This window comes from Elgaria multicarinata, chromosome 3 (genome assembly GCF_023053635.1).
Source record: "Elgaria multicarinata webbii isolate HBS135686 ecotype San Diego chromosome 3, rElgMul1.1.pri, whole genome shotgun sequence".
NCBI lineage: Eukaryota > Metazoa > Chordata > Lepidosauria > Squamata > Anguidae > Elgaria > Elgaria multicarinata.
The window spans coordinates 144,872,081-144,892,990 of NC_086173.1; the positions used below are offsets into that span (position 1 = coordinate 144,872,081).

General features: G+C 48.8%; 1 protein-coding gene across 1 annotated transcript in view; it reads left to right on the top strand.

The window, feature by feature from the left end:
* The window catches only part of LOC134395911 (gamma-aminobutyric acid type B receptor subunit 1-like), a 46,007-nt gene extending 25,629 nt beyond the window's left edge, over positions 1-20,378 (top strand). The window contains 10 exon segments of the mRNA XM_063122152.1: positions 1,664-1,814; positions 3,326-3,458; positions 6,413-6,529; positions 9,543-9,650; positions 13,767-13,860; positions 16,109-16,236; positions 17,579-17,707; positions 17,899-18,042; positions 20,111-20,179; positions 20,181-20,378. Coding sequence (XP_062978222.1) covers positions 1,664-1,814; positions 3,326-3,458; positions 6,413-6,529; positions 9,543-9,650; positions 13,767-13,860; positions 16,109-16,236; positions 17,579-17,707; positions 17,899-18,042; positions 20,111-20,179; positions 20,181-20,372 — 1,265 coding nt within the window. The 3' untranslated portion in view covers positions 20,373-20,378.
* The last annotated feature ends 532 nt before the right edge of the window (positions 20,379-20,910 follow it).

The window sequence follows — 20,910 nt, forward strand, 5'->3', positions numbered from 1 at the left end:
CTGTTTTAGACTGTAACCCTGTGGGCAAGACTGTTGTTGTTTATAACTTTTATATAGTGTCTAGTGATTTTTAGATGCGGTGGTGATGGTAGTAGTAGCTGCAGCAGCAAATGGCACCAAACAGAACTTGCTCAGGTCTTAGGTAGGGTCCAGTAATACTGATTCTCACTTTGGCCCTGTTCAGAAGACACCTTAAACCATGCTTTAACCACAGTGGCCCCGTTCAGACAACACGCTAAACCATGCTGCTTAACCACAAAATGGTTAATGGAATCCATTAACCATTTTGTGGTTAAGCAGCATGGTTTAGTGTGTTGTCTGAACTGGGCCAGTGACTAAGGCAAAAAGGCTTATTCACTGAGGTTAAAGCCATGGTTTAAGGTGTCTTCTGAACACGGCCTGGCTTTCTGGCGTAACCACCGTGGTTAAAGCCGTGGTTTAAGGTGTCTTCTGAACGGGGCCTATGAATGCAAGAGGTCGTGAGGTCAGTTCCCAGACAGGCCCATGCAACTGATGGAAGAAGGTCCAGAGCTGTAAGGGTCGGGTCATAGCTCTGGGTTAGGAGTGTGTGCTTTACATGCAGCAGGGCTCTAATATCTCCAGGTAGTGGAAAGTCCCCCGATTAAAACTCTGGAGAAGAGCTGCTGCCAGTTAATGTGTTGTCAGTGCAAAGCTAGGTGGACCAAGACCACCATAGAAATATGTGGTAAAAAGTAAATAAGAAGTAGATCTCCAAATGCAGGATTGGGCTAAAGGGGGACCCCAAGTCTGAGAAAGTTGAAGACTCCTGGTTTAGATACCTCATCCTTGAGGAGCATAGGTGTCCTCATCTCAGCCCTAGACAGTCTGGGAGGAGTTCTGTAGACATGGGCAGTGGCTCACCGAATGTCTTATCGAAGCAAACAGTAGAATACTTCATAGGGATAGGTGGAGGAGCACAATCCAAGGAAAGGAAAGGGGTAATAAGAGACCGTGGAAGGCGTTCAAAGGAGGGTCCCCTTTCCACGGCTCCGTATGTGTCACGTTTAATTTCCATGGCCACTTTTTATATGGCCAGATACTGCCAGAGGTTGTTGTCTTTAGGCATAGAGGCTGGTATTTGTGTGAATGTTACAACTTGACTTCCAGTATGTGCCGAGACAGCTGCTCCATATTATTTATTTATTAATTGCATTAATATCCCACCGTTTTTCCTCCAAGGAATCCAAGGCAGCGTACATAATCCCCCTCCCCTCCACTTTGTCTTCACAACAACAACCCTGTGAGGTGGGTTGGGCTGAGAGTCTGTGACCGGCCCAAAGTCACCCAGTGGGTTTCTATGGCTGAGTGGGGACTAGAACCCGGATCTCCCGACTCCCAGTCCGACACTTTAGCCGCTACGCCCCACTGGCTCTATCTTGGAAAACATGGGTTGGGTCAGGAGGAAGTGGTGAGCACTGGTTAAACCATTCCGGCCAATCAGCACATAGAACCATCCATGTCCACGTTGGCCTCACTGTGTCAAAATGGCTGACGTTAATCAGCCCTCAGGCTTGCCGAGGGGGTGCAGACAAACCATGTGCAGAAAAGAAAAGTGACAAATCCTCTACATGGGTCTTAGAGGTGGAAAAAAATACAAGGTGAAAAGGCTCCTGCACTTCTCTCTTCTCCCCATATCCTGCAGGGGGCGTCCCGCCAGCTGACTACACCAAGGTCATCATCACTTTCCGGTATCTCTCCCAGAAACTCTTCATTTCTGTTTCGGTGCTGTCCAGCGTAGGCATCCTATTGGCCATCATCTGCTTGGCCTTCAATATCTACAACGGGCACGTCAGGTGGGTGATGCTCAACCCACATGGCCACTCTTCTGCTGTAGAGAGAAGGGCTGTAGCTCCAGTGGTAGAGCACCTGCTTTGCGTGCAGAAGGTCCCAGGTTCAAACCTGGGCATCTCCAGGCAGGGCTGGGACAGACTCTCTTCTGAAGCCCTGGAGAACCACTGCCAATCAGCGTAGAGCAAGAGTAGGGAACTTGTGGCTCTTATCAAGTTGGTGGACTCCAGCACCCATCAGCTCCAGGCAGCATGGCCTTAGTCCAACAACATCTGGTGGGCCTTAGCTTCCCCACTCCTGGTGTGGACAACACTCAGTTAGATGGACTTGATATAATATGCTTAAGGCGCAGTCCAATCCGTGTTTAGACAGGAAAAAAGTCCTACAGCTCCCATGCATAGGACTGTGCCCTTGTCAAAACTAGAGCTTTATCCTTCAAAGTTGTCCCAGCTTTCACATCTGGAGGCCTAGTAGCCCTTCTTTGAAGAATAAAACTCTAGTTTTGACATCTTGAGACTGAGTCTCTCCTTTTCATCAGGTAATTTTGGCTGTTCTTCAGTTTGGTCTAACCCTGACTTGTTATAAGACAGCTTTCTACATCCCTCCATTCAACGCTGCTGACTCAACCCATACCTTTCTGTGGGATATCTTGGGTTTGCACCTTCTCCTTGCCCTTTGCCTCTACTCTTTATGCAAGGGCCAGACCGGCCTTTTCTCTGTGTCCCATGGACCACATGGTCGCAGTTTCCCTTTTCCTCAGGGCAGGCCCTACTATGAAGCGGCCTGATGCAGGCGCAGCAGGTGCTGGAATATGGAAAGAGAGGCAAATTGTGCTGTTTTTCTCCTCCAAAGGGCCCATCACTTCTTTGTCTGCTGTTCAGCCATGCAGGTGACCAGCAGGACAGAGAAGCGTCTGCTCTCTTGCTCACTCGCACACCTCCCACCCACCTGACCTGCTTGGCCAGTCAACCCAGCTGGCTCTGCCTGCCCACCCACCCAGCTTACTTCTTTTTGGTGTGCATCCATGTGCCCAGCTCACCAGCGCACCACCTGTCAGGGAGTTCCACCTGTAGGTGCCACACGGCACTTGCAAGGTTGGCCAAAGTATCACGAGTGGTCCGGGAACTTCTGGGACCTCTCGTGATATTTTGGCCAACCTCGCGCAGGCACTGCACAGCTGCTAAAGGTGGAAACCCCTGACGGGCGGTGCGCTGGTGAGAAGGACTTGCGTAAGCACACCAACAAAAGTAAGTCGGCCCGGGGCAGGCATGCAGGTTGGGTGGGAGGGGAGTCGGGGGCGGGTCCCAGCTTCAGGAGCCAACCTGCCTAGGACCAGGCTTGCTCCTTCTGACGCCACCATGGCACTTGAACTGCAGGAGAGTGCAGAGTCTAGGCAAGATACATTAATGTCTTGTTCCCAGTAGCCTGGAGATAGAGGGCAGCGGGGACGGGGGCCCTTTGTGGTATAGCCCCACCCTCCCACTTTGGGTCTCTGACAGCTTCCATCCCTTCACAGATACATCCAGAACTCACAGCCGTATCTCAACAACATGACGGCAGTGGGTTGCGCGCTGGCACAGGCCGCTGTCTTCCCGCTCGGGCTGGATGGCCTCCACATCAGCAAGGACCTCTTCCCCTTTGTTTGCCAGGTACATTTGGGCCACTCTGGGTTAAGCACTGTGGAGCATCTTGTGATTGGACGTAAACTTTACGTTTAGAATTGCACACACAAGGCCAGTTTCCAGTTTCAGTAGACCCTTTTTTTTCCCTTCCCCAAGGACAGAGGTCTTCCAGCAGAGGCTGGGCAATGATCTGCTGGGGATGCTGTAACTCTGAGTTTCCTGCCTTGAGCAGGGGTGGCTGAACCAGATGGCCTACAAAGCTTCCGCCAACTTTGTGATTTCATAGCAGAATTTGGGGTTGCCCATAGAAATAAGTGGAGAAAATAAAATAAAAAAAATTAAGTAGCTGTGATCAGACACCACCATGTATATGCTCGCACAGACAAACTCTCTCTCTCTCTCTCTCTCTCTCTCTCACACACACACACACACACACACACACCAAAAGTTTGTTTATATGAATGGAGGCTGGTGGCTCTGATATTGATGGTACTGTGAATCCACTCTGGGTTTCAATCAAAACCAGCTGGATCTCTGAAGAAGCTATCTAAGGTGTTGAACGTGTCTTGGGGCTATGGTTCCGCACTGTGGATAGTTCCTTTAGAGTTCTGGTTGGTTCAGACTGAAACCCAGAGTGGATGTATAGCCCCACCAAATTTGGAGCCACCAGCCTCCACTGGTTTAATCTAGTTTATTTATGATTGCAAGCCATCTTGAGTGCCATTTTTATTGGTAGAAAGGCAGTGTACAGATCAAATTAAATAAATACACAAATAGCAAAAGGAAGCAATAAAAAGTTAGGAAGTTCATGTGCTTTCTCAGTAGTTCACCCTACCCCAACCTGATTCTCTTGAGATGTTTTGAACTTCAACTCCCATCAGCACCAGCTAGCATGCCCAATGGTCAAGAATCCTGGGAGTTGTAGTCCAGAGCATCTGGAAGGCTGCAGGTGGTGGTGGGGTGCTGAACCTATTTTGTGCAGGAAATGTGATTTTTTAAAAAAAAAGCTTTTAAACATTTCAAAATGCGGCAAGTCATATGCAAGGCTTCTGCAGGCAACTGACCTCTTGATTTGGGCTAGAAAGGGGGCACAAAGGTGCAATTGAAGGAGATTGTCTTTTGCTTCAACCTGCTGTTCTGTAAGGAGGTTTTTAATCTGGGAATCCAAGCTAGGCTCAATCCTTCTTCTACCATTCTTCATTAACAGTGGAGTATGTTACAGGGCTGTTTATAAACTCTCTCTTTTAGCCACACTCCTCCAACTCATTACATGGGGATATTATTTCTTGCTTCAGGCAACGAAAAATCTTAATTAGTTACTGATACATGGATAATCTGTGTGATGTCAGCCTGTGCTGTTGTATTTTACCTTTAAAGACAAGTAGGTGGCAGCCTTGACACCTTCACTAGGGAAATGTGAGGGGTTAGCTATCAGTCTCAGCCTATCTGATAATCTGGAGAGTATTAGACAAGTGGGTTGTGATACCCGTCTCCCACAACCTGCAATAGGGGGCAGAATAGCACTATATTACATCACTGGGTCGTTGTCTCCTAATCTCTCATCCTCCGCATGTCTCCAGCCCACATGGACAGGATGACTACATTGGAAAACACTGTAGGGTTGTTGTGTGACACTTTTTTAACCTGATCCACAATCCCACAGTATTAACAATGGAGGATACTGTACTTTTTCAGTTGCAGCACCCCCAGTCTGTAATATAGGAATAACGCACTGCATTCAGACTGGAATTTGAATTAGCAGAGCTGTTTTTAAAATGCTTTAAAAGAAAAAGAAAAGAAAACTTTAGATACCTTTTCAAACGAAATAAGATGAAAATTGCAAAAAGCACAAACTCACTTTGCTACTATCTTTTATTTTGAGGGGTGGACACACTGTTGTCAAATCACAGTTATAGTAAAATCTTGCAATACAAATTTTGTTCTTGCCCAGGGGTTCTGTGAGATAAATTTAGCATGATCAAGGATCAGCAGGTAAACGAACACATGCCATTTCTCCAGCACAAAGTCCCGCCATGGATTGTGGATTCATCCTTTTTATAGGCCCAAGATGAACCTACAATTTAAAAAGGACTCTGAGATGAGGCGTGTCTTTTCATCATCTACTTCAACATTTCAGGCAATCGCTACATTTAATATAAGAGCATTAACCATACAAAAATACATAGTAGTTGCAAGCAAAAAACAATGCTTTTTAAGTTATGTTCTAGGAGCATGCCCATTTTAAAGCTCTTATCCAAGGACATTTCTGAGCTTGAAGCAAAAAAGAGCAGAGAAACCAAGGCCATAGCTAGACCTAAGGTTTATCCCTGGATCGTCCAGGGGTCAAACCTGTTCATCTAAACAGGGGATCCAGTGCTCAGGCAGGGGTGAACCCTGGATGATCTGAGGATAAACCTTAGGTCTAGCTGTGGCCCAAGATGAGGACTGATGTTATATCCTCAAATCCTTGTGCTCTGGCATTCATATTTATAAACTTTCTTATTAGTGGTTTATAGAATATTTCTCTAAATGGAAATTTAGAACAGGCCTTCTTAACAATGTGATTTTTTTTATAAAAAAAACCAAATTTACTTCATAGTTTTGTTAGCAAGTTTTAAAACTTGACTTAAGTTCCCAAATTGGTTCTCTTCCGTAGATTTATTGTTTTAAATTTGAAGTGTTTGTCATTTCTGTTTACTTTTCACAATGCATCATGTCATATTTTCTTATTTACATCATAAGCAAATATATGAACAAGAGTTCAGTAAGGAGTTTTAAAGCTGCCGCCGCCGCCACACACACACACACACACATACACACACACACACACACATTTACCTCCAAATCTTTATTAACACTGGTGACAACTTGACTCTTATTATTATATTCATTTAAAGCATTTTACCCAGCTCTTCAACCGGTTCTTAGGCATGCTGGGAAAACTAGGGGTGGTCTTACTATGCAATTGTCTCCCCCCACAGGCTCGGCTTTGGCTCCTGGGCTTGGGTTTTAGCTTGGGCTATGGCAGTATGTTCACCAAGATCTGGTGGGTGCATACCGTTTTCACCAAGAAGGAAGAGAAGAAAGAACGACGCAAGGTCAGGTATTTTGTCTGTTTACCATGCTGTCTGTAACTGGTTGCATAGGGAGAATAATTGGAGGCACTTTAGTTCTTTCTTTCTTTAATATTATTTATAAAACATGAAAAGGCCCAGTTCACACATCACAACAACCCAGGGTTATTTATTTAAATCCTGAGTTGTGAACAACTGAGAACTCCTGCCGCGAATGGGAGCAGTCAAACAACCCAGAGATGCTCTATCCATGGGTTGTTTATTGTGATATGTGAACCAGGAAGTGTTTCTTGTCTCTCCTCCAACAAGCCAGAGAAATGCCTTATGGAGCATCCCTTTGTTGTTTAGCTGCTCACATTCAAAGCGGGAGGGATCTGGTGGTGCACAGTAGCACGCTTGCTTGTTTGCAATAACCCGGGGTTGAAAACAAACAAACTGGGATGGTGTGATGTGTGGGTCAAAGTAGGGATGGGGCTGCACAAAGACAGAAATGGCAAATTCTCTCAAGGAGTCAGTGCCAATCCAATGCTTTCACAATTATGGGTGGCTGATTTGGGGTTATTTACAAGATTCTAATCTTTTCCAGAGTACATTAATCCCAAATCCACCTCCACTTCCTTGTTCCATTCTGAAAATAGCTAATGGAGATTAGAGTTTCTCACTCCACCAGATCTTTTGTGTTTCATATCTGACAGGTGTGTCTGTAGGTTAAAGAGTTTTGAGTGAGAGGTGGTTCATGCAATATAGCAGATCTCAGGTGTTACTTTACCTTTAGACCCACTCATCTACAGGTTCCGGGAGCGGTGGGCACACATTTTCTCTGTGAAAGGAAATTGTACCTTGAACTCATAACCGCCCTGTAGCTTTAGACAGCAGGTAAGAGGGCCATCACAAAAAACATGGGGGGCCAGGCCATCTCTGCCCACCCCCTGCAATTCAAGCATTGTGTCAAGGCACCCTGTCGCAATGCAATTTAGAATGGATATGAATCCCTTCGTGTACACCTTAGTTTAAATCAGCCTTCCCCGACCTGGTACCCGCCAGATGTTTTGGACTACAACTCCTATCATCCCTGAGCATTGGCCATGCTGTGTGAGGCTGATGGGAGTTGTAGGCCAAAACATTTGGAGGGCCTCAGGTTGGGGAAGACGGGCTTAAATGGTGGCAAAGTGGCTTTTGGAGAGGAAGTAGATCAGTGGTGGAGTCCTACCTAGGTGTAGATCTTTTCTCAAAATCACATCTGATGAGATCTGAGGACAACAGAGAGACAGTGACCATTTTAAACATTTTTCATAATACGTAAACTCCAATTCATCCTACAGAATGGATTAGCAATAGGGAGGGAAAAGCGCTTAATCACACAATCCAATAATGAACTGTGGAATGCATAAGATGTGGTGGCCGCCATCAGCTTGTATAAATAGCGGATGGGTCTATCTGCAGCTATATTAGCCATGACAGGTAAGTGGAACCTCCATCTCCAGTGGCATCCCATCTTTGAATACCAAATGCTGGAAACAAGCAACAGGAGAAGGGGCTGCTGCCTTCATACTTGGCCTGTGTGCTTCCCAGGAACGTTTGGCTGGCCTCTGCGGTAATCGCTTAATCTCATAACCACTGAGGTCATCCACAGAATCTCTCCTCCAAATGCCCCCAGCATTGGAAATGAAATAGATGACAACTAGGGCAGGGGACAGAGAGTAATTACCATCATTACTCTGACTGGCCATGGCTTGTATCGTCCAACCTGACAAGGGTGGGCAGCTGGTGGGATCACAAACAATGCCAGAACCCATGGTTTGTTCTACGTGTGTGTGTGTGTGTGTGTGTGTGTGTGTGTGTGTAAAACACCCCCTCCGCCAGCCCTTGCCAGGTTCAGACAATACAGCAAGCTGCTCCCGGTGAGTTATTTTCCTGCCCCGATCATGCAAACAAGCTCAGAGACCTCATGGTTGTGGTGCCCCACCTTTGGAATTCTCTCTCAAAGTTGCTTTGAGTGCCATTTTTGGGTAGAAACACAGGGTACAAATCAAATCAGTCAGTCAGAGAGGCTTGTCTGATGCCGACAATATTATATCATTTGGCACCAGGCAAAGATCTTTTTGTTTTGAATTCTTCCAGGCCTTTAAAAACTCTTAATTGATCAAATCCTCCTTGACTTTGTTTTATTTTGTTATGGCTTGATCGTTTTATGATGTCGTTTTATTTTTAAAGTGCCCTGAGAACTATGTGAGTGAAGGTGCCGTACTTAAATCCCTTAAAGAAACAACTAAACAACTTGGAACTAGGGCTGTGCATAGTGTCGGCGTCATTCCCGATTTGCCTCAGAGGCAGGTTTGGAGCCCCCGAAACAGCCCCGATTCAACTTGGGGTGCTTCGGGGGTTGCCCACCTCTCCTTGGTGCCAACGCCTAGGCGAGATTCCTCCCCCCCCCCCCCACCCGGCAACTCGACCTTGCAAGTCCCTGGGTACCAGGAAAGCCAGTAGCGAGGCCGGCCATGAATCCTTCGGACTCACCTCGCTCTCCCCGCTCACCTGCTGCCACCACCATCTCTGCCACCGCTGGCATTTCCTCCTCCGCCTCCTCGCTCCTGCTGCCATTGCCACTGCCATCGCCACCTCCTCCTCCTCACTCCTGCTGCCATCGCCGCTGCTGCCGCATCTGAGAACCAGGCCGCGATTTTAAGATATCGCGGAGGCTCTGATTAGTACCTCTGTAGCCACAAACTACGGTGGCCACAGAGCCCCTGTGAAATCTTAATATCACGGCCTGGTTCTCAGATGTGGCGGTGGTGATGGCGATGGCGGCAGGAGCGATGCAGCGGCAATGGCGGCAGGAGCAAGGCGGCAGCGACAATAGTAGTGCCTCGGGCTGACCCAGAACCGACTCTGAACCTAGGCGAGGCGGGCCTTCTGTTCTGATCTAGCAGGGCTGCTTGAATGCCCATCCTTCTAGGGTCTGTGACGTTTTCTTATGTTCCAGACGGCCCCTTTGAGCTGGATCTGTCCTCATTCGCTCTTCCCTCTTTTCTTGCAGACCCTGGAACCCTGGAAGCTCTACGCCACCGTCGGGTTGCTCGTTGGGCTTGACTTTGTCATCCTGGCCATTTGGCAAATAGTCAACCCGCTGAAGCGCACCACTGAGGTAACGCATTTGTGTGGTGCAGATGTGGGCAGGCTTTAAAGGCCCTGGGGTTGGATCCAACGGAGCTGTTCTCCAAAGACAAGGCATTCTGTATCCGAGGCTTAATTGGGAAGAGGTTATAGCTCAGTGTGATCGAGCACATGCTTAGTGTGCAGAAGGTCCCAGGTTCAATCCCGGGCTTCTCCAGGTAGCACAAGGAAAGAATCCTGCCTGAAATCCTGGAAAGCCACTGCTGCCAGTCAGTATCAGCAGTACTGGGCTAGATGGACCCATGGTCTGACTCAGTAGAAGGCAGCTTCCTATGTTCCTATGACAGGGCTAAACTGAAGAATCCTTTGTCAGTATAAGTTGTAAGTTGGTTCCAGAACTCTCTTTCCCAACCTGGTGCCCTCCAACTCCCAACATTCCTGACCACTGGCCATGATGGGAGTTGCAGTCCAAAACATTTGGTGGTCATCAGGTGGGGGAAGGCTGTCCTAGAGTATTTGAAGCACTCATGAAGAGGAACACCCCTGAGCATACGCAGAGTGCCTTTCTGTCCACCACTCAACAACTCCAGCTTGTCCACAGACATTTAGTGTTATGGAACAGGGTTTGCTTCCAAACATGGCTTTTATTGTGCAACTGTCCTGTCTTGTTCACAGAATTTTAGAGAGGTGTTTCCCCCCCCACCCCTGGATGTGGTTGTCTTCAGTTTGTAGCCTTCCCGTGTTTCACGTCTTCCATCTTTTTATTTACCCCCCCCCAAAAAAAAGGAATCTGTTAAAGGAGAAAGGACAGAATAGAATCATCGAATAATAGAGTTGGAAGGGGCCTATAAGGCCATTGAGATTTCCTAAGGCCTTTTGTTTGGTAGCACTAGCAGCCTGGTTGATTTTGACCACGCGCCACACTCTTCCTTCTTCCTTTAGCCCTCCTCCCCACCAAAGTCTCTTATAGATTTACTATCTCCTGCCCACATCTCCATGTTTGCCCTGATCTCTCTCTCCTGCCTGTTCTCGGATATACCTGCTCTCTCTCTTTCTTGTTAACATGTACGGTTCATAGCACGCCTTTCCCACCACTAGCACACTGCAGTATAAGATGTTTGCCCAAGGCTCAGCTTAGTCAGCTTTCCTGAAGTGTAAACCTGTTGCTTCCTGTTCCTTGTACTTGCTCATTAAACCCACTGCCCCTCCCTTCCCTGCTACACAAACGCTTCCTTGTAACAATTTTCGGTCATGTATCCTCATGGGTGACAATCCACATGCAAGAATCCCATCTGGAACTCTCTTCTATGGAGAAATTTCAGAACAGCCTTCCCCAGCCAGGTGCACTCCAAATATTTTGGACCACAACTCCCAGCCTCCCTGACCGTTGGCCAATGCTGACTGGGGCTGATGGAAGTTGTTGTTGTTGTTGTTGTTTACATTTATATACTGCTCCATAGCTGAAGCTGTCTGAGCGGTTTACCAAAGTTTAAAACAGTGAAGGATAAAGCATCTGGAGGGCAGCCGGTTGGGAAAGGCTGCTCTTGAACATGTGAAACGGCTTTCAGATCCTCAACCTGGAGGTCACAGGGTGGCACTCCTGCGGATCTACCACCATTCTTTGTAGCAAGGGGTGGGCAATTTGTGGGTCTCCAGATGTTTTGGCCTACCAACCCCTCACCATTGGGTATGCTTCCTAGGGTGGATGAAACATTTAAGCCAAAACATCTGGAGGATCACCACTCTTGCTTTATAGGCAGACATTCTGGAAACCTGGAAGACTGCTAGTGGGTTACTACTACCTTCTGAAATTATTAAAGAAAAACCCCTTCCAGTCAGCTAGCCTTACACTACAGTACAAGGTAGCACTTAGGTGGTCTTGAAATCCACTTCCAAAATCCAGGTTGGCATTTTAGGGTTGAAACAGATATAATACAGGAGATCCTTCAGCAGTTCTCCTGATGGTTCCTTCTCCCCAGTTAGAGCAGCAGAAGAAAAAAGTCAGACATGGTACAGAAGCTTGTCCCTTTTTCCCCATTCCAGGCCTAATCACAGCTTTAGGGGGTGATTTAGATCAGGGAAACATCATAGCAGGAAAGGGTTTAATGTCCCTTTCTCACTGCCACATTAACAACTCACTCCATAAGCAGAAAATCAGAAGATCTGATCACAGTTGCAAGGTGATCAACTCTGTTACAACTCTGGTAACTTAGTACTAGTGTCATTTATTTATTTATTTATTTATTTATTTATTAATTACATTTATATACCACCCCATAGCCGAAGCTCTCTGGGCGGTTTACAAAAGTTAAAAACAATCAACATTAAAAACAGATATATAAAATTTAAAACCACCAAAAGTATAAAAAACAACAATGTTTAGAAATATCACCCTGACTAAGCATCACAAGAAATTGTTTGTAATGGTTATAACTAATATGGTGCAAATAAAGACTGTTTGAACTAGTCTCACCCAAAGGCTCAGATTTATGAGCTTCCTGATTACATAATAATCAATGTAAAGTTTTACAGGCTTTCATATTTACAGTTATAAACAATGAGACATCACTTCCCAAATGCCTGCAGCCTCTTCTTCAAATCACTTTTGTTATCCTAAAACAAGCTTTCCCAACCACATGAGATCCAGATGTTTTGGACTTCAACAACCATCAGCACCCTTCTGCATGGCCAAGAATGCTGGGAATTGTAGTCCAAAAAAGGTTGGAGAGGCCTGCCCTGATAGCTTTCCTCTGAATCCCTTTCAAGTTGTCTGTGTCCTGCTTGAATCATGGTACACTGTAGAGGTTTAACAGGTTGAGTAAAACCATACTGCCATTGCTTGGATTTGGGGGCAGGTCTTTAGTACAAGGAGAGCCTCGTGTGGCTCAGAGCGGTAAAGCAGCAGTTTCTGCAGCTGAAACTCTCCCCACGGCCTGAGTTCCATCCCAGCGGAAGCTGGTTTCAGGCAGCCAGCTCTGGTCGACTCAGCCTTCCATCCTCCCGAGGTTGGTAAAATGAGTACCCAGCTAGCTGGGGGAAAGGTAATAATGGCCGGGGAAGGCAACGGCAAACCACCCCGCTATAAGGCCTGCCAAGAAAACGTCAGCGAAAGCTGGCGTCCTTCCAAGAGTCAGTAATGACTCAGTGCTTGCACGGGAGGTTCCTTTCTTCCTTTAGTACAAGGGAGGGGGTGGAATTGTCATGGGATCCTTTCTCCCTTTTACAAGGTATCCTGGACATTGTAGTTCTGGGCTGGGTCTCTCCCCCTACAAAAAGATATTCCTCAGCATTTCTTGGAGTGGCTTTCCCCAACCTGGTGTCCTCCAGATGTTGTCAGACTGCAGACTGCTGGCCAGGAATGATGGGAACTGTAATCCAGCCACTTCTGGAAGACACCAACTTAGAGAAGGCTGCCTTACAGCATGTCATGGCTTAGTACATATTTTCACAGCTCTGCTGAGGGCCGGACGACACATGGCAGCTTTAGGATTGTGCCTTTGAAGGTGTGTCCAGGCCAGTTATGTGTGAAGCAGGGTGTGCAGGTGTGTGCAGTCTCAGGTACAGAAGGAGAATGTGAGTGAGTGAATGGTGTTTTACTGAACACGGTTGCAAGCAGTGGAGGCTGGTGGGTTTGATTTTGGTGGGGCAGTGAATCCATTCCAGGTTTCAATCGGAACCAGCCAGAACTCTAAAGAAGCTATCCCAGGTGCTGAACCTATTTTGGGGGCTCCTCCTTTGGAGTTCTGACTGGCTCTGAATGAAACACAGAATGGATTCGCTGCCCCACCAAAACTGGAACCATCTGCCTCCACTGACTACAAGGTTGTTTTTCCCTTATCAGGGCTTTTGATATCGTCTGGGAGAAAAACACTGACGGGGAGGATTTAGTGCACCTACACCTGTGGCCACACACCCCTTTTGTACTTTTGATCACATCTCCACCCGCCCTTGCTTTACATGTGCTTGGGGTAGGCGTGTGCCTGCTGCTGTCTGGTATACTTTGGCCCTTATCATACAGCTCTCAGAACTGTTGGCACTGTGACCCATTGTTGACTGATGTTCAGTCTGTTAACTGCTTTGGCTATAAAATCCTTCTTAGCAACGCAGCTGCCAAGCCTGTGATCCTTCCTATATCTCCAACCTGCAGGAATTCACCAAAGAGGAGCCCAAAAGTGACATTGACGTGCTAATCCTACCCAAGCTGGAGCACTGCAGTTCCGAAAAGATGAACACTTGGCTGGGTGAGCCTCTCCAGGAAAGCTGAGAGAGTCTGTATCCCTACTCTCCCCCCCCTGCCCCGCACACACACATACACACACACTTCCCAATGCCTAGGCCGCCTTTCCTTCTTATTTATAACATTTATCAGCTAACGGCTAGTATCATACTGCCCTTATACAAATCGATGGTGCGACCACACTTAGAATACTGTGTACAGTTCTGGTCACCACACCTAAAAAAGGATGTTATAGAGCTGGAAAAAGTGTAGAGAAGGGCAACTAAAATGATTAAGGGGCTGGAGCATCTCCCCTACGAGGGAAGGCTACATCAACTGGGATTGTTTAGCTTGGAAAAAAGGAGAGTAAGGGGAGACATGATAGAGGTGTACAAAACTATGCATGATATGGAGAATGTGGACAAGGAGACATTTTTCTCCCTCTTTCAAAATACTAGAACCCGGGGTAATTCCATGAAACTGATTGGTGGGCGATCCAGTACAAACAAAAGGAAATACTTCTGCCACAGGATGTGGTGATGACCACCAATCTGGATGGCTTCAAAAGGGGGTTGGATAAATTCCTGGAGGCAAAGGCTATCAATGGCTACTAGCATTGATGGTCGTGTGCTATCTCCAGTATCCGAAGCAGTAAGCCTGTGTGCACCAGTTGCTGGGGAACATGGGTGGGAGGGTTGCTGTTGCACCATGTCCTGCTTGTACATCCCTGGCCGATGGCTGGTTGGCCACTGTGTGAACAGAGTGCTGGACTAGATGGACTCTTAGTCTGATCCAGCATGACACCTCTTATGTTCTTATGTTCTTAAAAGGCTGTTAAGGTGGTATGCAACCATTTAAAACAAGAACAGTAAAAGCATTAATACTACACATTTTAAAAGGCTAAGTTGAAAAGATGCATCTTCACTCCCTTTCTAAAAGGCCAAGAGAGTGGGGGTGTATGTGATCATAATTCCTGAGGGACCGCATTCCATAGTTTAGGGTCAACACAAGAGAAAGCCTTTTCATGGGTGCCTGACAATCAAGCCTCTGTGGGTCATGGTGACCTCAAAAGGACTTCCCCCTGCAGATTTTAATACCTGGGCATATTCAGCAGAAGACAGTCAGTCCCTTAGATTGCCAGATTCTAAGCTATTCAGAGCTTTAAAGGTGAAAGAATTTAAAGCCTTTGAACTGAGCCCAGAAAGCAATTGGCAACCATTGAGGTTTTTCAGGGCAGATGCATTGTGGTCCTGATACTGTGCACCAGTTAGCAGCCTGGCTGCCGTATTTTGCACCAATTTATTTATTTATTTATTTATTACATTTCTATACCACCCAATAGCCGGAGCTCTCTGGGCGGTTCACAAAATTGAAGCTTCTGGATGCTGTTCAGGTGTAGAGTGCATTGCAGTAGTCTACCTGTGCTGTATCCCTGTGATGTTCCTGACCTCCATTAGCTCTGCTTCCCCCATGCCACTCCTAATATAGGCCAAAAGGGCTCAGCTCACTTTCCCATAATGCACACATCTTCCCCTCTTGTCTCCAAGCTTGTTCCCTGTACCACCATTCCTATTTCATGGCTTCTTAACAGTCGCCTCCAGATCTTCCTCTTGCGCAAGCATCTTCGGTCTCTTCAAGGAACGCCTGTAGGGGCATTTGGAAAGAAATGCCGGAGGGCTGAGGGGCAGTGCAGGTGATTGGGGGTGAGGGTTTGAGGCTGAGGTGGAGATTGCAGTGTGGTCCATGGGAACATAGGCCAAGTGGCTCAGTTAGGGATTCCTGGCATGACAGGTTGGGGTCTGGTGCTCCCTCAAGCATTGCCTACATACACCAGTTGCTGGGGAACATGGGCAGGTGGGTGCTGTTGCACTCATGTCCTGCTTGTGGGTTTCCCATGGGCAGCTGGTTGGCCCCTGTGTGAACAGAACATTGGACTAGATGGACCCTTGGTCTGATCCAGCAGGGCTCTTCTTATGTGGAGCAAAAGTGCCCCTACACCCATCCTTCAGTTGCCTTGCATTCCTGCTGCTTTTAAAGTATTTTTAAAATAATTGATGATTGTATTATTGTGAATTATTTTATTTTTGATCATAAAGTGTCTTGAATATTTTATAGAAAGGCGAGATGTCAAATAAATCAATAGTAAACCAAGTGCAGAGTCTTCTGACACCCACACCCCCAATGTCCTTCCTGGACACCAACATTCTTCCTTCCTCTTGGTCTCTTCCACCACCCCTGCACGCAATTACACCTCCATCTTTCCCTGGCCACAGGTATCTTCTATGGCTTCAAGGGACTGCTGCTACTTCTGGGCATCTTCCTTGCCTATGAGACTAAGGGTGTCTCCACGGAGAAGATCAATGACCACCGAGCTGTGGGCATGGCGATCTACAATGTGGCTGTGAGTGGCTCGTTCCTGATGCATTTGGAACACAGATGGTGGGCTTGGATGTCTCGCAGTCTGCTGACTGAGCTAGCTGGGCTGGCAATGACTGAGAAAGAGAGAGAACTGAACCTGATCCGTAGTGATGAGAACTCCGTTCTCCTGAACCCTGAAACTTCAGGGAGAAGAGCCAAAGTTTTGCCCAACTTCCCTGCATGTTGATGGTTGTATAAGCCACCCTGGTTTGCTGTTCACATCGGGTTGGATCCAGATCCTTGGTTCCACCAGTGAAAGGACACCGCCCACAGAATGGTACACCTGACTTCCCTGCTCTGCAGCCCTCCATGCTCCTATAGATCTGCTCTGGAGGGTCCCAAAACCCTCCAGAGCAGATTTGTAGGGCACACGGGGGCTGCACAGGGGAGGAGAGGTTGTAGAAGTTCTGTTGTACAAGCAGTGTCCTTCTGCTGACAGAAGCAAGGATCTGGATCCAACTCCTGATTTGATGTGTGGACCAGTGGGGATCACAGCAGGGCATGTGTTGTGCGAGCTGTAGGTTCTAGTTTGGTGTTACATCAGCGAGCCCAGTCCTTGATGAAACCCCTCTGGATGCATGCCTATCAGCGAGCCCAGTCCTTGATGAAACCCCTCTGGATGCATGCCTATCAGCGAGCCCAGTCCTTGATGAAACCCCTCTGGATGCATGCCTATCAGCGAGCCCAGTCCTTGATGAAACCCCTCTGGATGCATGCCTATCAGCGAGCCCAGTCCTCGATGAAACCCCTCTGGCTGCATGCCCATCAGCGAGCCCAGTCTTGAAGAAACTCATCATTGAGCATGCTCATCAGTGAGCCCAGTCCGTGATTAAACCCTTCTGGGGATGTGCCCCTGGTTTTGGCCACTCCTGCATCACACTGGCTGCATGCTCGCTCTCGTTCTCCTTAGGTGGGTTGTGCCTCCCACATCCAGCCTCCACTTTGTGGATGGAGAAGCTCGTTCTATGCTCGGGAGGCCTGTTTGGTCTTGAACATCTGGGTTCAAATCAGTCATAAGAACATGACTCAAATGTGGCCATGGACAAGCTGCTGTCTCTTAGCCTTGGTTCTTGGCATATAGTATTGCAGTGATAACAACCTGTTTTTGTGGGGTATCGGTGGTTTGCATGAGATATAGGCCATTATTTGTCCTGAGCCGTAGGGACAGGGTGGGCTATAAAACTGCAACCGCTAAATTGCATTGCATTGCATTGTCTCTGCTGTCCATCCTCCATCCTGACAGCTGCAACACTGTAGGACCTGCCCTGCGAGGCTTCTGGACTGGCGCAAGCTCCCTAACCGGTTTGGACCTCTCCTTATTGCAGGTGCTGTGCCTCATCACTGCCCCTGTCACCATGATCCTTAGCAGCCAGCAGGATGCAGCCTTTGCTTTTGCCTCCCTCGCCATCGTCTTCTCCTCATACATCACCCTGGTGGTGCTCTTTGTGCCCAAGGTAAGCTCTCCCCCCCCCCCCTGGAATCCTGAGGATTTTCTCCGGACGTTGGGTCTGCCAAGGAAGCACAGGCGCTTCTGGGGCAGCCTCAGCCTTTTCCCATCGGGTTGTCGGGCTCTGGGTTTCCCATGCAGTGAGCTGCGGATACACAGCTGAGCACTGGGTGGGGCTGGGGCGGCGGTTGCTTCCAGATGCGGCGTCTCATCACCCGGGGAGAGTGGCAGTCTGAGCAGCAGGACACCATGAAGACCGGCTCCTCCACCAACAACAACGAGGAGGAGAAATCGCGGATGCTGGAGAAGGAGAACCGCGAACTGGAGAAGATCATCGCGGAGGTAAAGGAGCAGGGATGTTTGGGTTGGGGGTGGGGTGGAGAGCAGGGATGTTGGTGCATGTCTGCCCCTGTGTTGGGTATGGAAAGGAGGACAGGGCTCCTGTATCTTTAACAGAGAAGGGAATTCCAGCAGGTGTCATTGTTACACCTGGTGGAATTCCTTCTTCATCACAACAGTGAAAGCTGCAGGAGCCCTGCCTAGAGTCATCAGATACAACAGAGGGCAAGGCTCCTGCAGCTTTCACTGTTGTGATAGAGAGGGCATTTCACCAGGTTCTGCATGCCTACAAATGACACCTGCTGAAATTCCCTTCTCTATACAACTATTAAAGATACAGGATCCCTGTCCTCTTTTTCATAGGGTCACCTTACCCCTGTGCCCTTGCTTGCATTTCCTAGAATTTGTGGCTGGCTGATTGTCCTCTAGGCCTAATCTTTGTACGTTTCCTTTATACTTCCATATAAAGGCAAAGAGAATCAGGATGTTTTATAAAAACTAAACTTGAATGTGTGCACAACATCTCACTCTGATGCAGGACATCAGGCCCGGGGTCCAATTCCGGCCCTCCAGGTTTCCTCAAATGGCCCCATGCCCCCTTCTGGCCCCAGCCCCTTTTCCCCAACCACTGATCCTTTAGTGGTTTCCTGGCTTTTGTGTCGTTTCCCTCTCTCCGAAGCTGGCAGCAGGAGCTTTAAACTAAAATATGCTGGTATTTCTTTGCATATAGGCCCCGCCTCTATTGTCTTTGGCCCTGCCCACCACTGGAAAGCACACACGCCGCCCCTCAGAGCTTCTCCACAGAGGGATTTGGGGTTCAACACCCCTGGCCTAAATCTTTCCTTTGCCTGTATTATTATTATTTCAGTAAACCACATAACAACCCTATAAGGTAGGGCATTCACAGGTGGGTCAAGAGAATGGATCTTGCTTTGGTTTCCAGGCAACCTCAGGGCTGGCTGTCGACTTTGTCCATGAATGTGTCTGCAAAGGGGGCAGTAGCCTTGTGGCAGGGCAGGGCAGGCCCAGGGCAGGTTGCCGCCTGAAGCGAGCAAGCACCTACCGTCTTCCCACCCGACAGCGCCGACCGGAGGGAACAAGAAGCAGTGGGACCAGTGTGGCCGGTGGGCTGCCCAAGCAGTCTGGGTGGGTGGAGGTGTGCAAGTGAACAGCCGCTTCTTGGTCCTGTTGGCCACATGCAGGTGCCCTGTCGGACCATGAAGCAGCCGGCTGCTTCCACACCTCCTGCCCACTTGGACTGCTTGCTTGTGCACCCAGCAGGCGCAGTCAGCTGCCTGCCAAGCAGTGTGGGTGGGCAGGAGCCAGCTGGGAGGCATACAAACTGGCGTCTGCTTCTTGGTCTCGCCGGCCACCTGCATGCAGCTAGCGGGACCAAGAAGCAGTAAGTGCACCTGTGGGTGCAGCCGGCTGGATTGCCGCTCTTCTGATACAAAGCCCAGTGAGGAGAGACTGAAAGAAGTGGGCATGTTTAGCCTGGAGAAGAGAAGACTGAGGAGAGACGTGATAGCATTCTTCAAGGACTTGAAAGGCAGTCACACAGAGGAGGGCCAGGATCTCTTCTTGATCCTCCCAGACACGGAATATTGGGCTCAAGTTACAGCAAGTACTCTTCAAATACTTAAAAGGTTGTCACATAGAGGAGGGCCAGGATCTCTTCTCGATCCTCCCAGAGTGCAGGACACGGAATAACAGGCTCAAGTTAAAGGAAGCCAGATTCCAGCTGGACATCAGGAAAAACTTCCTGACTTTTAGAGCAGTGCGACAATGGAATCAGTTACCTAGGGAGGTTGTGGGCTCTCCCACACTAGAGGCCTTCAAGAGGCAGCTGGACAACCCTCTGTCAGGGATGCTTTAGGGTGGATTCCTGCACTGAGCAGGGGGTTGGACTCGATGGCCTTGTAGGCCCCTTCCAGCTCTCCTTTTCTGTGATTCTGTGATGCACCCGGATGCATCAGGCTGCTTCGTGGCAGGGCTCCCCCTCCCCCTTTGACCTGAGTGGTTGGGATTTTGCCTCCTCTGCCTCACAACACCTCCTCTTTGTCCCCGGCAGAAAGAAGAGCGCGTCTCGGAGCTCCAGCAACAGCTCAAAGAGCGCCAGCAGCTGCGCTCGCGGCGGCGCTCCTCCAACTGCGACAACCACTTCAACAACTCGGCCTCGGCCTCCGCAGCCACCGGCCCCAACCTCTACCAGCCCAGCCTGCCGCTCGTCCGCTGCCTCGTGGCTGAACAGGCCGACAAGCTGGGGCGCAACAACTGTGACGGGAGCCGCGTCCACCTGCTCTACAAGTGACGGACCTCGAGGGCGCCACTGAGGGGGAGGGGGGGCGTCGCACCTGTGTAGCCCGGGGGTGGGCGGGCAGGGCGGGCAGAGGCTTCTGAAGCAGCGGGCGGGTGGGCGGGCGGGACGGTGTACAGGCGGCTGGGGAGTTCGTTTTTAATCCTAACCTCTAGTCTTTGTAAAATACCTTTGTGTCTGTCCACCTGCCTGCCCCTGGAACCTGGAATCCAGGTGCCAACTCTATGGAGACTTTATTTTAGCGGTCGGGAGGACCTGCGCTCCCCTTCCTGGAGTGGCAGGGGGGTGGGGTAGCTGGAACTGTGTCTGTCTGTCAGGCGGAAGGCTTCGGTGGCTTTGCGGGTTCGCACGTCAGAGAGGGAGGAAACCGATCCAGATGATGAACAACGGCCTCTTATCGCCTCTGCCCCTGTGCTCTTATCTAGATACAGATACTGGCAGCTACGGTTAGACTGTGACATTCAGCCGTGCCAATTCTGTGTAGAGTTGGGCTGCAGCGGAGCGGTTGTCCTGAGTTACTGACAGTCATACTGTAGTTTGCACAAATGGATCCG